The 18,753-nt window shown below is 35.3% G+C and overlaps 1 protein-coding gene and 3 non-coding genes across 4 annotated transcripts in view; 2 read left to right on the forward strand and 2 right to left on the reverse strand.

Moving 5' to 3' along the window:
• Nucleotides 1-251: 251 nt before the first annotated feature.
• LOC128250099 (U6 spliceosomal RNA) lies at nt 252-358 on the forward strand. The gene has a single exon (XR_008266222.1). It is a non-coding gene; the product is annotated as a U6 spliceosomal RNA (small nuclear RNA).
• A 1,584-nt stretch (nt 359-1,942) lies between these two features.
• On the forward strand, nt 1,943-2,049 carry LOC128250086 (U6 spliceosomal RNA). The gene has a single exon (XR_008266210.1). It is a non-coding gene; the product is annotated as a U6 spliceosomal RNA (small nuclear RNA).
• A 1,079-nt stretch (nt 2,050-3,128) lies between these two features.
• On the reverse strand, nt 3,129-3,230 carry LOC128250150 (U6 spliceosomal RNA). The gene has a single exon (XR_008266271.1). It is a non-coding gene; the product is annotated as a U6 spliceosomal RNA (small nuclear RNA).
• Nucleotides 3,231-5,391: 2,161 nt separating this feature from the next.
• The window catches only part of LOC106873868 (SUMO-activating enzyme subunit 2), a 41,725-nt gene continuing 28,363 nt past the window's right edge, over nt 5,392-18,753 (reverse strand). Inside the window, exons 8-18 of the mRNA XM_014921386.2 lie at nt 18,062-18,186; nt 16,847-16,946; nt 16,340-16,515; nt 15,495-15,588; nt 14,439-14,551; nt 13,420-13,575; nt 12,546-12,603; nt 11,420-11,458; nt 9,590-9,695; nt 7,963-8,084; nt 5,392-5,660 (exon numbers count right to left, since the gene is read on the reverse strand). Of these exons, the coding sequence (XP_014776872.1) occupies nt 5,467-5,660; nt 7,963-8,084; nt 9,590-9,695; nt 11,420-11,458; nt 12,546-12,603; nt 13,420-13,575; nt 14,439-14,551; nt 15,495-15,588; nt 16,340-16,515; nt 16,847-16,946; nt 18,062-18,186 (1,283 nt within the window). The 3' untranslated portion in view covers nt 5,392-5,466. The remainder of the gene's footprint in view (nt 5,661-7,962; nt 8,085-9,589; nt 9,696-11,419; nt 11,459-12,545; nt 12,604-13,419; nt 13,576-14,438; nt 14,552-15,494; nt 15,589-16,339; nt 16,516-16,846; nt 16,947-18,061; nt 18,187-18,753) is intronic.

The following is an 18,753-nucleotide window of genomic DNA, read 5'->3' on the forward strand; positions in this document are numbered from 1 at the left end:
TACTTATTTATTTATCTATTTATTTATTATATCTTTCTCCGTTTTCTTCCTCTGTTTAGACGAACTTTCCTACCTTTTCGGACAAAACCTTTTGTAACCTTTGTCCTTATATGTTTTTAATTGATATTAGCCCTTGTGGCCAATAAAACGAATTAATTATTATTATCACAAATATGCAAATGAGGCAGCCAATTATCGTTAAGTGTACGAGAGAGGGCATGCATAAATTGTGAAGCTCAGTGGACGCTCTTGTATTATCTGCGGCGTTACATATTCTACAATTGGAACAATACAGAGAAGATTAATATGACCCTTTCGCAAGGATGATACTCAAATTCGTGAAGCGTTCTATATTTTTTCCTTTTTTTTTCTGTCGACATGCCATTTAGTTATTCCTATCGTCTTTTTTACCTCCCCTACAGAAGCCATTCACATTTCGCAGTTTTTCGGAATTTGAACTGAATTCGTGTTTTCTTATGACGACTGGGGCATTGAATGGACACTTAACACCTTAGAATTTTATTTCATTGTAAAATTCTTCGGATTGTTTACCTTGAAGTCCGACGACCCTACTTTTACCAGAAAAAAAGTCTTACTAAATTACATTTCAAAACCTCAGATATACTTATCCACCATCTAAATTTTTCAATCTTTCTACATTTTTGCACCACTTGGAAGAATGAGTACATTAAGACCTTTTTTTTTCTTTTTTTTTTTTTCAGTATTTTAATTTTGGAAAATATTATCTCTTCAGCTTCCTTTCGGAATATCCAATCCGCTTTGAACTCAAAATTTCCTGAAGTTCAAAAATCCGTCCGCCCATTTGCTCATGTGACAGGAGGGCGGGCTTAATGTGGTCATTCAGAATTTCAGAAACAAAAGTTAATTCTCCTTCAGACAACACATTTCTAACATTTTACAATATATTCCATAAGGCATTCTTTCGATTTGTGATCACAAAATGGAAGTGAAAATATTGACACTATTAGGTGAATTCTTATATTTTCAACAATGATACAACGATAAGAAATTTGTTGTATTGTTGCTCAATTGCTGGGATGGTTTAGGAGTCTTTTTTCAAAGGCATTCAATGAAACGGGTATATATATGTTCCAGTTATCCTACACTACATTATCGAATAGTGTCCTTTGCTAAAGACACTTTGTTGAGATAGAAGTGAGATATTGTAATTATTTCCTACATGTGAAGAATTACATAGGCACTTAGTCGTTCGCTTTTTTCATGATACGTACACAATGATATTAGTTTTGACAACTTATGAAAATCTGGCCTTGTGACGAATTTGTTTCATCACTGGTTTTTTTCTAAAAATTATGTAAGTAGACTTCGATAAATAGACATTTGCATGCAAAATATGAGTTTCTGTATTTTAAAACAAGTAGATATGCCAATGACAATCTTAACTCGTAATGAATAATGCCATAAACACATTTCAGAATTTACTGTCCCATGATAATTATAACAAATATGCAAATTAGCCAGCGTATTATGTTTAACTGTACGAGATAGGGCATGTATATATTGTGCAGCTTAGTGGAAACCATTGTACTAGCTACGGCAATACATATTTCAAAATTGGAACAATACAGAGATTAGCACGGCACGCAAGGATGTGGTTTTCCAAAAAAAAATTTTAATAAATCGATCGAGCTAAATATACATTTGCGCACAAAATATACGATTTTTAAACATTTTAACGTAAACAGATATGGTAAGGACAATCGTAACTAGGAATGAAAAATATGATAAACACCTTCTAGAATTTACTATATCATTAATACAAATATGCAAATGAGACAGCCTATTATGGTCATGTGTACGAGAATTTACTATATCATTATTATCATTACAAATATGCAAATGAGGCAGCCTATTATGGTTATGTGTACGAGACAGGGCATATATATATTGTGAAGCTCTTGTACAAGCTACGGTGGTACATATTCTAAAATTGGAACGATGCAGAGAAGATTAGCATGGTCCCTGCGCAAGGATGACACGCAAATTCGTGAAGCGTTCCATATTTTTCTTACTGTTTCTACTGACATGGATATCCATTTTTTTCTTATTGTCATTCTTTTCTCTTCCACGAAATTTATTCGTATCATCCGTAACGTTTAGAAATTTCATCTAAAACTATACAGTTCCAGTGAATATATACAGAAATTGGTGAACGCAAGCCATTCGTGAAGCGTTTCCTATCTTCTTTCTTACGTCTTCTACGAAAACAGAAGACATTCCCATTTTATAATGTTTAGGAATTTCAACGAAATGTATATATTCTTAGTAAATGAATTGGAACGACGGCCGAGGTATCGAATTGGCACTCAACGCTTTAGATTTTTTTCTTTTTTATTGTAAAATTCTTCGGATTCGTTTAACTTCAAGTGCGGCGATCCCACTTTTGCCAAATGAAGAAAAGTTAATAAGTAAATCAACTTTTCATAACATCGAATTTACTTATCCTTCAGCTAAATTTTTTAATCTTTCTATATTTTTACACCACTTTTGAAAATACATAAATTACATTTGTTTGTTTTGTTTTTTTTAATTATTCATTTATTTTTTCTTTAACATTTCAATTTTGGAAAATATTACCCTTCCTCTGCTTCCTTTTGGAATAACCAACTCAGATATTCCAAAAGTTTTAAAACTCTTCCATGCGTGGATATCTGTTAAGACGACAGGCGGGCTTAATGTGGTCATTTGCCATACTAGAAACAACTCTCCTTCAAACCACACATTTCTAACATTTTACAAAACGAAGGATACATTTGACAATATATAGTCCGAGAGACAATCTTTCGATTTGTGATTATAAAATGGAAGTGAAAATATCAGACGATGACCAATCGGTCGTGTTGAATAGACAACCCCTCCCGATCCATCTTTTTTTTTTTGTCTTTTCCCATCACTTTCAGATAATGCCGCCGGAACCACAACTGAAGGGATATTAACCCTATGTAGCCCCTCACATGTTGGAAGTAACTACAATATCTTGCTTTTTTTTTTATCTCAACAAGAATACATGCGATACTGTAGAATGTACAATTACTGAAACATATACATTCGTTTCATTGACTGAACGCTTTTCAAAAAGTGTAACGATAAATACAAAAATTATGGAATTAGGCGTGTCATTCTTATGCAGTGGTAATGTCATCGTTGTATCATTCCAATTTTAGTATATGCACTGCCGAAGCTTGTACAATTGATTCGTGCAAGCAACACATTATGTATATAACTGATCACATATGGACAGTCTCTTTTAGGCTTGCTAATTTGCATGTTGAAAACGCTTATGACGACAGTAAATCGTTGAACGCCTACATAACGGATTTAGTTACTAGACACGATTGTTACTTACTGTAGTAGAGGTTGGAGGTTTACATCCCATATCACTGAAGCATCGGGTAATGCTAAGGAGGGTATTTCACTGTGCCACTAATGCCATGGTTTGGGGATGTCTCAAATATTTAAAAAAAAGAACACTAGTCTTCTCTGGCGCAATGTATAGCTGAGAGTGTAACGCCTCTTCTATTTATTTGCCGATATTTTTCGCTGTTTCTTATTGTTTTACTTTTATATATGAAAGTAATATATAAAAGAAAGCCGCTTATTAATTGGAAGTATGCAACTTTTACTAACCGAAAGCAATTATTAAAGTTTGTGAAATTCTGATTTTAATACATTTTTATCAAAATGTGGTTTTTCAAGTTTGTTTTATTATTGATGATTTCAACTACAGAATGTTAATTTTAATTCACTGCAAGATGGTTAGAAGTTCTCTCTCTAACTACTTTCAAGAAACCTCTCAATAAAAACTTCTCCAAATTATAAGTTTAATCTAGCATCAGTGAAATTATGTTGATTCCATTATCCTATCATATTTGTTGTGAGATTTTGAGGAAATAGAAAGCTACAGAAGAAAGTGACTTTCATTTACGTCGTCTCCATTTTCTTTCATACTATCATCATCACCAACATTGCTTCCTTATAACTTTCAGAAAAATGGGTACTTTATAATGACATTTTTCTATAAATACATTTCAGATAGTGAAGATTACAATTATATCAGAATGTTGTGAATTTTTGTTTTCACAAGGGTAATTCAGAGCAGTGTCCAGACAATTCACATGCCTCGACTTTGTTTCCCTGTAACTTCATATTTTCATCCCATTACAATTGTGTTGAAGACTATTTCACTCTTTGCCCACTGGAATTTGTAAATGAAATTTCTCAGGGATATCAATATAATTTGAAAGACATTAGGTATTTAGGTCTTGAGTGGATGATGTGTGTGTATACAAAAGATTAAGGACATGTGTAGTATCACTTTGGTTAAATAATTGTGCATCTTAGACGTAGGTCACAAGTGAAGATGATGTAGGGTGGAGAGGACACATTTTAGTCTTGAGAACATGACAACCTCACAATTGCAGGTACATCTGACCTCAATTAGCACTCATCTGGAATAACACAGTACACTCATCATGAACCACGTTATGCTCATGAATTGATCTGTGATTCTTGTCTAGACCACAAAAGCACAACCCAGAAACTGACAGTCCACAATGCTTAGGACAACTTGGGATCTTGAAACAAAACCTATTCCCCATGTTCTATTGTTCATTTACCACTGATTCATTTAACAGTCTTTTTAAACTAAAATATCAGTGGACGATGTCAGTGTTGCATGTCCGGCCCATTTAAAAGTACTTTGATGCATCTGGCGATATGATATGCTTGAGAAGACCTATTGAGTCAAGTAAAACCAATATCATAGCTGTGGCCAATGCCAGTGGGACATAAAATGCACCATCCAAACGTGGTCGATGCCAGTGCCCTCTGACTGCCTCCTCTGCTGGTGACATAAAAAGCACTATCCAAACGTAAATGATACTGGGGATGCCTGACTGGCTCCTGTGCCAGTGGCACCTAAAAAGCACCCACTACACTCTCAGAGTGGTTGGCGTTAGGAAGGGCATCCAACTGTAGAAACATTGCCAGATCAGATTGGAACCTGATGCAGCCTTCTGGCTTTCCAGACCTCAGTCAAACTGTCCAACTCATGCTAGCATGGAAAACAGAAATTAGATTAAACGAGGACAGATGTATCAAAAATAAGATGCACCCAGTACTCTCTACAAAGTGGGTGGAAGAGCATCCAGCTACAGTGACCGAATCAAAGTATGAGGTGTGATCCCCTGACCCATCCATGAAAGTAGTGGTTCCAAATAATAAATGATTTAGACTATCTGTCCAATCCATGGATGTGGATATAAAGCAATAACCTGTCCATCCATTGAAAGTAAACACAAGGCAACAATGACGAGTATAATGAGTGTAAAAATTTAGAAGAGAACAAAATGGCAGTGAAGGTAGAGTTTATTGAACAACTCCCCATGACTGATGACATGATATAAAATTTTACTGGAATGGTGATTACAAAACTATTATTTCAGAATCAATGCTGCACTCTCCATCAGGTTCCTGTTTTGATTTTTTGTTTTTAGAATACATTTCTGAACTCTGATCAGAGATCTTCCTCTTTCTCTTTAGTGGACTCAGATCCATAGCTTCAGATTGTTCCTCTTCCATGATGATTAAATCATCATTATAGTCAGCAACAGGCAATTCTAGAGAAAAATAGCAGAGCAGAGACAATTTATATAAAATTTCAAAACATTACTAAAATTAACTTTAGACAACATTAATACAATATGTACAGGCATAGCTGTGTGGTTAACAGGTTTGCTTCCTAACCACATGATTTTGAGTTCAGTCCTACTGTGTAGCACTTTGGGCAAACACCCAGGTCAACTAAAGCCTTGTGAATGGATTTGGCAGATGGGAACTGAAAGAAGCCTGTTGCATATATTTTCTTTTCTTTTCAATTAGCATCCATGTTCCATGCTAGCATGTATATATATGTGAATGTGTGAATATTTGTCTCCTTGTCTTGACATTACATGATTGTCGTAAATGAATGCTATTTATTTCCAATATTCAGAAACGAGGGTTGGAGACAGGAAGGGCATCCAGCTGTAGAAAATCTGCCCCATGCAAGCATGGAAAGGTTGATGTTAAAACAATGATGGTGATAAATTAGGCTATGTATTTTTTTGGACAAAAAGAGTAGCCAATATGTGCATAAAATAAATGTGAAAAATCTGTTGCTATATATGCATAGTAACTAAACATATCTTAATCATCCTTTGTTGACTTGCAGACTTTTCAAACACTGCTGGTTTTCTTCCTCCACTTAAACATTTTGGTCTCTGTACCAATAAGGTCATCTGATTTCTGCCTTAACACTTTGATCTCTTTCTACATAAACATATCACACAACTTGTATTCTATGAAGCCCATGGTGTTTTAAATCACCTAGGTATATGAAACAACCAATTTTATCCCCTTCTTTTAAACCATCTTTTTCAACTCTCACTTACACACACATACACACTGCAAGCATAGCCACTTGGCTAAAGAGTCTGCTTAACAATTAGGTTTCGGGGTTGATCTTGCTGCATTGCACAGTGGGTAGGCATTTTCTGCTATATCTTCAAGCTTAGCAGTACCTTGTGAATGGAATTGGTAGATCAAAACAAACAGTTTACAGGCTGGGAAAAACAATGTCAATTTATAGACAGTGTTATTGTATGTATCTGTGGCAAACACACGCCCAGCTGTTGAGTGTTTTGTTGCTCTAAAGAACAGGGGAAATAGTATCTTAAAGGGAAACGAGAGATAACAACTGGAAGGGCATCCAGCCATAGAAAAATTATCTCCACAAGTTTCATCTAATGCATGATAGCATGGAAAAAACATATTTAACCCTTCTGTTACCATATTTCTGTTGAAATATAGTTATTCCTTCAAATACTTTTGAAAATAACAAAGAAATTAAAATAACAATCCATTTTCAATGTAATCATCTTTTTTAAAAAATATTTTCATGTATTTTATAAGTAAAATCACTGCCATCCATACATACAGGCTTATCCTTTACAGGTGCCAGTGCCACATAAAATGCATTTGTGCCAGTGCTGCATAAATGCACCCATGCTGCTGGCACGTAAAAAGCACCCAGCATACTCTGTAAAGTGGCTGGCATTAGGAAGAGCATCCAGATGTAGAAACCATGTCACAACAGACAATTGGAGTTTGGACAGCTCCATGTCAAACCCTCCAACCCATGCCAGCAGGGAAAACGGATGTCAAACGATATATTTTATTCAAAAACCTATTTCTCTTAGGTAAGGGGGGAGGGACTCCAGTAACTTAGTGGATTTTTGCAAGGTTTCACCCTGCATAGATTCCCTCCATCAACATATACACTAAACAAACCACCTACAAAGGTAGCAATTTTTGCAGAATTTTAGAAAGCTCCAACTCTGCTATGAATTTGGTAACTCAAGGCATCAGACTTTACTAATTCCAAAGTAAACCAATACAAAAGTTTTGAGAGGAATCTTTAGTCTTACCAAAAGCACAGCAACTTCTCTCATGCTAGTACCATGATAAAATATCCACAGTACACACTGTTAAATGGTTAGTGTTAGAAAGGACATCCATCTGTAGAACCTGCACTGAAACTGTGACACCTGAGTGAGATAGTGCCCCAGCTCTAAGAAGGCAGCAAATTCAAAAAGAACTGGTTCAGATTTTGTCAAAATCATTACCCATGCCCTAGCCATATCCTTGGTTGACTCACTGATTTTTCAAACACTAACTCAGTCAATACTTAAACATTATGATCTCTACACTACAAAGATCATTTCATCGACCACCTCCCTTCAACTCTTCATACTTATATACCACATAAAAAAAATCCATATTTAGACAGCCTTATTGTCGGTCACATTTGAAGACTAGAATCTCCTACAAATACAGATAAACTGATACACATGTAGTTTTTGACGTAAAAAGAAATCCCACCTGATTTTGATGTGGATGGCACTGGTGACAAGCTGCTGCTACTTGCTTTATTCTCCTGCTGACTTTTTAAGGCCTCTGCATCACCAGAGACCAGAAATTCAACATTGTCTTCCAATTTTTCTCTGAAAATAATAAAACAAGATTTTAATTGTAAAGAACTATTCATTAACATTCAGGCAGATTCAAATATGAACATGCTAATCGCTGTTGTATTTCATCATTGGAGAACATCTTCTTTCAGATGAATGTGTGTTTATAATACACTATTCATCAGGGTAAGGGAACATTGGGAGACACAAGGGCAAAACTCCCTAACCCTAATGAATTGAGTGTGTTATGAATATACATTTGTTTCAAAGAAGTTGTTCTCTAATGGACAACTATAACTGGCACTCCGTCAGTTACAACAAGGGCTCCAGTTGATCCAATCAACGGAACAGCCTGCTCATGAAATTAACATGCAAGTGGCTGAGCACTCCATAGACATGCATACCCTTAATGTAGTTCTCAGGGAGATTCAACATGACCCAGAATGTGATAAGGTTGGCCCTTTGAAATACAGGTACTACTCATTTTTGCCAGCTGAGTGGTGGACTAGAGTAATGTGAAATAAAGTGTCTGGCTCAAGGACACAGCGCACCACCAGGAATCGAACTCACGACCATACGATTGTGAGCTGATTACCCTAACGACTAAGCTGCATGCCTTTACATAACAGCAATTAGCATATTCATGCTGTTCATTATGCACATGATGATTTATTAGATGTTAATTGTTTTATAATAAAGCCTTGAGTCTCTCACTCCAGGTCATTCTTGCTTCTGTTGTAAATGTTTCACAATTTATACACTAATTATTTACTTCATAAGAGCATTGCAAAAGACATCTAGATAGAGAAATTCAATTTCTTTGTTAAGGTAATGGTCAAATCTGAGAATTAAGAATTAATAAGTGGAGTCTGTAGGTAACATGTAAAGTGAAGATGTGTAATTAACAGACTGGTTTATAAGAGAATCAACAAGCATGTTATTCTTGTGAAAGAATGTCACAAACACCAAATCAACAATTGCTTATCATAATCTGCTGTGATCAGACAATGTTTACATAGAATTTAAAGGAAGGGGATTGATTTAGATGTGTGTCAAAGAATATGATATCAATGCTTTAATAATAATATAACTGATGCAAAAGTGAAGTAGATCTAAGGTTTTGATGCAGAATCTATTTAAGTTCAATGAATTTGTTAATGCTAACGATGTAAACTATTGAAATATAGAATAGATAAAGGAAAAAATTTTAGCATGAACACTTTAGTAATTTGATGTTATCATCATCATCATTTAATGCCCGTTGTCCATGCTGGCATGGGTTGGATGGTTTGACCAAGGTTGGTAAGCTGAGGAGCTGCACCAGACTCCAGTATGATTTGGCATAGTTTCTACAGTTGGATGCCCTTCCTAATGCCAACCACTCAAAGAGTGTAATAGGTGCTTTTATGTGCCACCAGTATGGGTGCCAGCTGCATGATGAAAAGTATCTTAAATATGAACATAAAAAATTTATCTGAAACAGATGCTAGATCTAGAGATACAAACTAAGAGTTTAAAGTTAAATATTCAATACTCACACATGTTGGATTGTTATGACAAGATTGTAATTTTGGAGAAAATCATCACACTTTAAGCGAGTTCCATTTCCTATATTGAAATCACTCAGCATTTTCTCATTATTTTCTAACAAAACAGAATTAAAATACAACTTCAGAAAAGATATCATCATAAATATACAAGTACAATTAAATAACACAAATAGCAAGGCATCAGTAAAAAGTGGAGCCTAAAAACAAATTATAAAAACACTCCCGATTAACACACACTGTATTGTTGGTACTCTTAGATTTTGTAATAAGGAAGTTTGAATTCGGCACAAGATTACAATGTTAGGTAGAGAGGGTTTACCCTATTTTAACGCATATAAGGAAACTGCTAATTTTTTGGGTTTAAAATTTGGGAAAAAGTTTTTGTAAGGGATTATAATACTATCCCTGTATAAGAAACTTGCATACTTTTTTAACCTAATTTTTGACAAAAATGGATTCCTTATACATGTAAAAATACGGTAATTGATGTAACTGACTCCAATACTTGAGTGATAATTATTTTATTAACTAGTAAGCACCTCCTCTAAAAAGAAAACCTTTGGATGAATTGGCAAAGTAGAATTCATGAACATTTAAATTACTCCTTTACTCATTTGTTTCAGTCATTTGACTGCGGCCATGCTGGAGCACCGCCTTTAGTCAAACAAATCGACCCCAGGACTTATTCTTTGTAAGCCTAGTGCTTTTTCCATTGGTCTTTTTTGCCGAACTGCTAAGTTACGGAGACATAACCACACCAGCATTGGTTAACAAGTGATGGTGGGGGGACAAAAACATACACACACACACACACACAATGGACTTCTTTCAGTTTCCGCCTACTCAAGGGTTTGGTCAGCCCGAGACTATAGTAGAAGACACTTGCCCAAGGTGCCACGTAGTGGGACTGAACCCAGAACCATGTGGTTGATAAGCAAGCTACTTACTACACAGCCACTCCTGTGCCTATTCTGAATTTTAAAAAAATGCAATTAAGAACCAGACACTTAGTGAGGAACATCACAATACCAGTTTCATGGTTTCTCTACTACAACAAAGAGAGAAACATCAATTTCTTATACTGGCACCAGGCCAGATTTCTAAATGAATCAGCTGACAGGTACTAATTTTACTGAACCTGAAAGAGAAATGAATGACACTGCATGACCCTGGTAGAATTTTGAAAATGTAAGTAAATTCCATGAGGATTTTTTTGAGGTCAATACTAGGGCAGCAAGCTGGCAGAATCATTAGCACACCGGGCGAAATACTTAGCTCAGATTCCACCAAGGTTGACTTTGCCTCCTTCATCCTTTCGGGGTCGATTAAATAAGTACCAGTTATACACTGAGGTCGATGTAATCAACTTAAGCCCTTTGTCTTTCCTTGTTTGTCCCCTCAGGTCACATTTCTCCCTCCTTCCATCCTACTAGTCTGAAAAGCCCTGTAAAGGTCCATAAGTATTGCCTTCCCTCCTGACAAAAAAATTAATTAATTAAAAGAAAAAGGAAATTTATTCAACATATCCATCCACATTTTTTTTTGGTTGCAAATATCTTTCTCCAAATCATTTGTAATTTTACTTCTGTCAATCTACCGCCATTAAAACTAGTTTCTCCCACTTGAAACGATCTAGTTTTGTGAAGAGAGCCAAGAGAGGATCACTGAAGACTGTCATTAACAGAGAACTATTCTTCCCTCCTCCTCCTACTAACCACAGCAGTGGTAGACAAACTCATAGAAAATTAAAACCAGCCATCTGTAAAATACAAACTCTGATTAATTCATGAGAGAGAGAGAGAGAGAGAGCTATGTTACCTTCTGTTTCTCCTTCTTCACTTGTTATGATGATAGTCCCTAAAACAATGAAATAATTAGAAATTACAATTCTATAACACAAAGCAATTCTACATCACTTTCAGGACTAAATTGTTATAATGAGACCGTAAAGTAGATGTATCATTCTGAAGTCAGAATAACATATCAACTCAAGAATTTTTTTCAAAATCACATAAGAACATAATAAAATGAAATTAAGGAATTGATTTAAATGAAATTGTGGAAACAGTCAGAGAATTTCCTATATCTGGAAGCTGTTTGATAAGAGGAGGACTGGGGATTTGATGGGAATACTGGGGTTGGAGGAGTTGGTGGAATGGTTGGCAAGGGCGAATGGAGTGAGATGGTATGGGCATACATTGAGGAGGGATGAAGAGCATGTTCTGAGGAGAGTGATTGCATTTGAGGTAAATGTGAGTGTGAAAGCAAGGTAGACAGAGGAAAAGGAGGAGGAGAATGGGAGGGTTGGTTTGAAAAAGGAGGACACCCTAAACCGTGTTGATTTCAATGTAAAACCGATTGATTTCAATGTAAAACAAATTCATTCATTTTAATAACTAAACAGATACCCATTTTAGCTTGGAAAAATACTGTTTTTCCAGGCTCACATGGAATAGATGGGAATTATTTAAGGCAGGATTTTACAGTTAGTTGTTCTTCCTGTAACTAACCCTTATATGTATTACAGGAAATTTTTCTTTTATTCTACAGGTTTTTGAAATCACAGCTCGACTTGTCATGACAACACCATCACTGTATTGCTCAAACACTGACAAGCACAGAATATCAACACATATGATGGGGCTTCTTTAGTTTCCATCTACCAAAATACACTCACAAGGTATTTATTGGCCCTGGATCTATAGTAGAAGACATTTACCCAAAGTGCTGCACAATGAGACCAAACTACATAGAATATTATTTGCTGTAGTATGGCCAAAGGATCTGATTAAAGAAAAATCAGATTTTAGAGTAGAGGTCAAGTAGAGTAGTTTCCACCTGGAGGTATGCAGCTAAAGGTGCTGGTTGTTTAATTAGCAAACACATAATTATTGACTGTCAAATGGAAAGAGAGGAGGGAATTAAAACACTTTGAAAGTATTACCTTTGCCATCATCAATTTCAACATCAGGTTCAACCATTCCTAAGTGGCCTTTAACAATCTATTGAAGAAATAAAATTTAAAAAAAAAAAACATCATTTTCCAAGAGAATTTAAGCAAGTTCACCATTGGTTTCAAATTTTGGCACAAAGACAGCAATTTGGGGGAAAGGGCCAAGTCAAATCAACTCCTAAAGGATGAAAGGCAAAAATCAACTTCAGTAGAATTTGAACTCAGAACATAGAGACGGATGAAATGCCGCTAAGCATCTTACCAGTGTGCTAATGATTTTGCCAGATTGTCGCCTTAAAGCAAGTTTGTTATTATCTTGGTGAACATAAGAAGATGGATCATGTCAGTGATTTACATTTTTAAGATCAAGTGCACAAATTTGAAAAGATTCAAAAATTTACAAATGATTTTTTTTTTTTTTCTGAAAGGAATTAAAAATTTTGAAATTTTATTGCCTCTTCAATCCTTTCATATTTTGTTTAAAGTTACCCTGTCAAATTACAGATTACACAAATAAAAACAAAAGTTGTACATGATAATCACCAACACAAATGCTTGCTATGTTTGATAGTTTCTTAGATAAAATAGACCTCTGATCATCCTGGCTTCTTTTCAGGATTAGCATCTCGCAGATACATCACTTAGATTTATAAGATATGAAAGGTACAATGTGGGGAAATTCTGTTACTAACAGGCTGAGTGATCATGTAGAGGCCAAAATGCTTGCAAATTTATTTAAAACCAACATTGAAAAGAAAGAAGACTACTCTAACAACATTGTTATATTTTAATGCTTAGCATTATTTGGTGTACTAAACTCAGTAATATGGCCTCATAAAAAAATGGGAAAATAAAAATCACTAACCTTCTCTTCAAGTGTTTTGATTGTTGTTGTGGTAGTGTTAAGCACCACAGTAACTTCAGGTTTCTCAGCACAAACATAGCATTTGGGATTGGGTTTTACCAAAGCACATGGTGCTAACAATTGTTTACGGGATGCTGGTTGCCGGTTCAAGTAAACCTTTACAGTATCAAAAAGATGCAAAGACATTATATTAAAGAAAAAAAGAATGTAAACATGCTTATATAAATAATCATTTCTTTGTTAAAATTTATAGTAACACTGCATGATATAACTAGAATGAGTATTAATTTAAGTAATTTAAACTATTAACATTCTAATTCGCGTTCTTAAAATTCATCACATTTCAGTTAATGCATGCTTCAGTTATCATCTGATGTTAGGCATGTTACATAATAAGATAAAGATATCTATCTCTACATCAGGCACATGACTGCCAGATAGCAAAATCAATTAAGCTTATACTGAATTCACAAACCATTTTTTTCTTTATTTGTTTTCTACTGGATTATGCCTAATACAAATTTCAATGTGAATTTGTTAGCTGATGCCTAGCTTATTTACATACATGTATGTATATGTATGTTAAATTGAGATTACTAATTTAAAGCTACTTTAAGAACGACTACGGAACATTTACTAACGGGGTGACTCAATACTGAGAGTGGAGTGAAATTTTAATTTTTTATGTATTTCAAGTTGCTTAGGACTAAGTTTCACTTAACAGTTTATTTAATTGTTAGAGTAGACTATAAGCTCCAATCAAGATAAAATTTAAAATATAAATACATATAAGAGAGAATATGTCTAAATGTGGTGTAGATTGAAATATAAAAATTATCAACTTGATAAACAAATGCTATTCAAGTAATAAGTCATTTAAAAACACAAACACAAACATAAGAACATGAAGCTATTTATTAATTGAACTGTATAGCATGGGATGTTAATATTTAAATCTACAGAGTTCTTGGCTGACTAGAAAGATGAACAAATTTTGGTGAACATAAATAAAGTTTTACCATTTTACATTTGTCAATATTTCCTGAGAGTATTTTGAGAGCTTCAATGACTATCAATCCTGCAATGATGGCATTAGTTGTAGCAATTGCAGGAATAATGTTCCCAGCCATGGCTGTCACATAAAAAAAAAAAACAAAAAAAAACATTACATGACTTTCACTGTACTAAAAACAGACAACCAACAACAAAAATGCATGAAAATAATATCCATTTATTCTATCTTACACATGAAACTTGAAATTAATTTCATATACCATATATACTCGACTATAAAACGCCCTTGCTTATAAGATGCACCCCTGACTTACAAGGTTCAAATCGGGAATTTTATCATTGAAGAAAAAGCAATGTCATTACAACAAATCTTTATTTCAATGTTCCTAAAGTTATATAGTTCCACCATCAGGTGAAGTCCTTGTTGCAGTGTGGAGGTTTGCATGTCTCAATGATCCTGAGAGGTATTCCATTGGAGTGCAAGCCCCTGGTAGAGCCTTCCATGCTGGACAGGTCAAAGGACAGAGGCCAGACTAAAATGGACTGCCTCTTCCCAGAGGTGAAAAATGGGTTTGCATAGGGCTAACAACCCTACCTAGAGAAGCATTAGTGATAATTCAAAATCAAAATGACCTGAACAGGCGAGGCCTTCCTTCAGAGAAGCAGGAAACACAACCCAAAGCCAAGAACAGTGGCAAAAAAGGCATTAATGATTTACGCTCCATAGGTAGTCATCATCATCATTTAACATTTGTTTTCCATGCTAGCATGGGTTGGACAGTTTGACAGGAGTTGGCAAGCTGGAGAATTGTTTAGACAGCTTCTACGGTTGGATGCCCTTCCTAATACCAACCACAAAGTGAACTGGGAATTAATTATATGGTATTGACACAGGTGCTTTTTACCTGTACCGGTGCCATGTAAAAGCACTTAAATAAGTAAACTGATAGTTGCAGCAATGTGCAGTGAACATAAAACCAACAGAAAATATTTGAATAGGTTTCTCGTTAATGGACATTTGTTACAATGTTGACAATAAGTACCAACCAAAAAACACTCACATTTAATGTCAAATCGTGACTTAATGGGGATGCCAAAAATATGAGCTCGTATGTTACTGGTAGCTGTGACAAAATCCATTGCAACATCATCATCCTGTAGAAAAAAAAACAAAAAACACAATGTAAAAATAATCTCTAAAATATATATATCAAAACAAAAAAAAAATATTCCACTAAATCTATTTTTTTTTCTATTTAAGATGACAGACTGTGGTTTGAGGGAGATTTAGCTGCTGTTTCTAGCATGTGTGAGTGGAGGCGCAATGGCCCAGTGGTTTGGGCAGCGGACTCGCGGTTTCGATTCCCAGACCGGGCGTTGTGAGTATTTATTGAGCGAAAACACCTAAAGCTCCACCAGGCTCCGGCAGGGGATGGTGGCGAACCCTGCTGTACTCTTCCACCACAACTTTCTCTCACTTTTACTTCCTGTTTGTGTTGTGCCTGTAATTCAAAGGGTCAGCCTTGTCACACTGTGTCACGCTGAATATCCCCGAGAACTATGTTAAGGGTACATGTGTCTGTGGAGTACTCAACCACTTGCACGTTAATTTCACGAGCAGGCTGTTCCGTTGATCGGATCAACTGGAACCCTCGACGTCGTAAGCGACGGAGTGCCAACAACAACTAGCATGTGTGTGTGTGTGTGTGTGCATATGTTTGTCCCCCACCACTACTTGTTTATGGCCCCCATAACTTAGCAGTTCAGCAAATGAACCCAATGGAATAAATGCTAGGCTTAAAAAAGAAATAAATACTGGAATTGATTTGTTCAACAAAAATTCTTCAAGGTGCCCCAGCATGGCCACAGTCTGATGACTGAAACAAGTAAAAGAATCTAAACTTACCTTATCCCAGACAAGTTGGCCGCCATCACCTTGTTTGGCGAGTTCTGTTTTGAGCGCAGAGAGGCAGTTGCTAAACACATCTGCATAGTCTTTTATCGATTGGATCTGTTGATCTTTGATTAATGTTGATGATGATGATGATGATGATGATGATGATGATGATGATGAGTGAGGGACTGCAAAAAAAAGAAAATAGATGTAGAAACACTCAATAAGTTCTAACATTTGCTTGATTTTAAATATTTTAAAAGATAAATCTGAATTTTAAAATTTCAACATTAAAATCTTGTAAAAGTTTTTCTTGTTTAAGGCTTGCTTTCATGGTTTCAACTATTTAAAAATCTATTAGTGCAGCTAAATAGTTAGTTAAAACATTTGACAACCACAATGTATAGCACTTTTGGTAAGCATCTTCTACTACAGCCTTGAGTTAGCCAATACTTTACAAGTAAAATTTAGTAGATGGAAAAAAAAGAAAGAAACTGAAAATATAAAAACACTATGTACCTGTGGTGGGCAGGGATTGATAAACCATTGGTGTGGGAGGTTTTCGTTTCTCCCATAGTTTTTCCATTGAAAGTAAATATTTGATGTCATCATGGAACAGCTGAAAAATATAAACAAAACATTGATAATTAATGGCCCCAAACTTTAAAATAGAACCAGAAAACGTTTGCTGTTCTTGCCTAGCAAGTGTTAAAATATGAGACCATGTTGAAACTGAAATATTGTGGAAATGCAGTTTTTAGCCATTTAACCCTTTCGATACCAACCCATCTGAAACCACCTCTGGTTCTGAAGTACAAAATGTCTTGTTTTCATAAGTTTTGAATTAAAATCTTCCACCAAACCTTAGTCACAATTTATTTTCCTAACACTAGCTTAATGATAACTAAGTTATTTTACTAAATTGTTTATATTTAAAATTAACTGAAAGAAACAGAACATCTCAAAATAAATACGGTAAAGGAAGGACTAATATCACACAAATTTCACTTCAAATTGTAATTACTAAATGGATAAAAAAAGTTTTTCTATGAAGTAATAGTATAAGAAAAAAAGCAAGAAGGACATTCATTATCATCATTATCAACCCTTGGACATAACTGTTTTGAACCCCAGGACTAAACCAGTTTCCATGCTGTAGAAACCATGCCAAAACAAACAGCAAAGCTTGGTGCTGTCTTCTGACTCACCAGATCCTGTCAAACAGACATCAGATGATGATAATGATAACAAGTGACCAAGATCACAATATTCATCTTGAATAGGATCCTGGGTGGACTGGAGCGATGTGAGATGAAGTGTTTTACTCAAGAACACAACACACCTCCCAGTCTGGGAATCAAAACCACAATCTTTCAATCATAAACACATCACACTAACCACTAGACCAGCGTTTATCAACAGGGGTTCTGCGAGAAAGAGTGAGATGAGCTAATGCTAATTTCATGATATATATATATATGTATGTATTTATTTACAATGTGATATTTACTACATGAACTATGATAAAAAAAATATGAGGAAGATATGGTATATAATTTTTTTTGTACAGGGGTTCCTTGAGACATGCAATTTATTTTAAGGGTTACGCAAGAGTAAAAAGGTTGAGAAACACTGCACTAGACCATGCACCTCCACTTAAAAGGATATTGTTACGATAAGATATAAGTAGCAAGAAAAAGACAAAATGTAGGAAATATTGAATAATTTACATACTTTGTTGAAAATTTTCTGGAAATCATAGCCAGTTTCATGAGCCCAAGCTCTAGTGGACTTTCTGTCAATACCACCAGCAGCATCAGTTTTAGAACTGGAATTAAGGGCAGATTCTCCAGCATCAGCTATAGAACAGAAAAATGAAATATTAAGAAAATAATATTTGGACTGAAAATATAACCAATACAAAAATATTAAGCCAAGTTTAAAATTTGAATTGAAAAAAATAAAATATTATTAGTTAATTAAAAAAATTAATTTTTAATTAATGTTATATGTAATAAGGTGGAGGCGCAATGGCCCAGTGGTTAGGGCAGCGGACTTGCGGTCATAGGATCGCGGTTTCAATTCATAGACCGGGCGTTGTGAGTGTTTATTGAGCGAAAACACCTAAAGCTCCACGAGGCTCCGGCAGGGGATGGTGGCGAACCCTGCTGTACTCTTTCACCACAACTTTCTCTCACTCTTACTTCCTGTTTCTGTTGTACCTGTATTTCAAAGGGCCAGCCTTGTCACACTGTGTCACGCTGAATATCCCCGAGAACTACGTGGATTGCTCAGCCACTTGCACATTAATTTCACGAGCAGGCTGTTCCGTTCATCGGATCGACTGGAACCCTCGACGTCGTAAGTGACGGAGTGCCAACAACAACAACAAATATGTAATAAACTTGTGGGAATAAATATATTAA

This window comes from Octopus bimaculoides, chromosome 1, assembly GCF_001194135.2.
Source record: "Octopus bimaculoides isolate UCB-OBI-ISO-001 chromosome 1, ASM119413v2, whole genome shotgun sequence".
Classification (NCBI taxonomy): domain Eukaryota; kingdom Metazoa; phylum Mollusca; class Cephalopoda; order Octopoda; family Octopodidae; genus Octopus; species Octopus bimaculoides.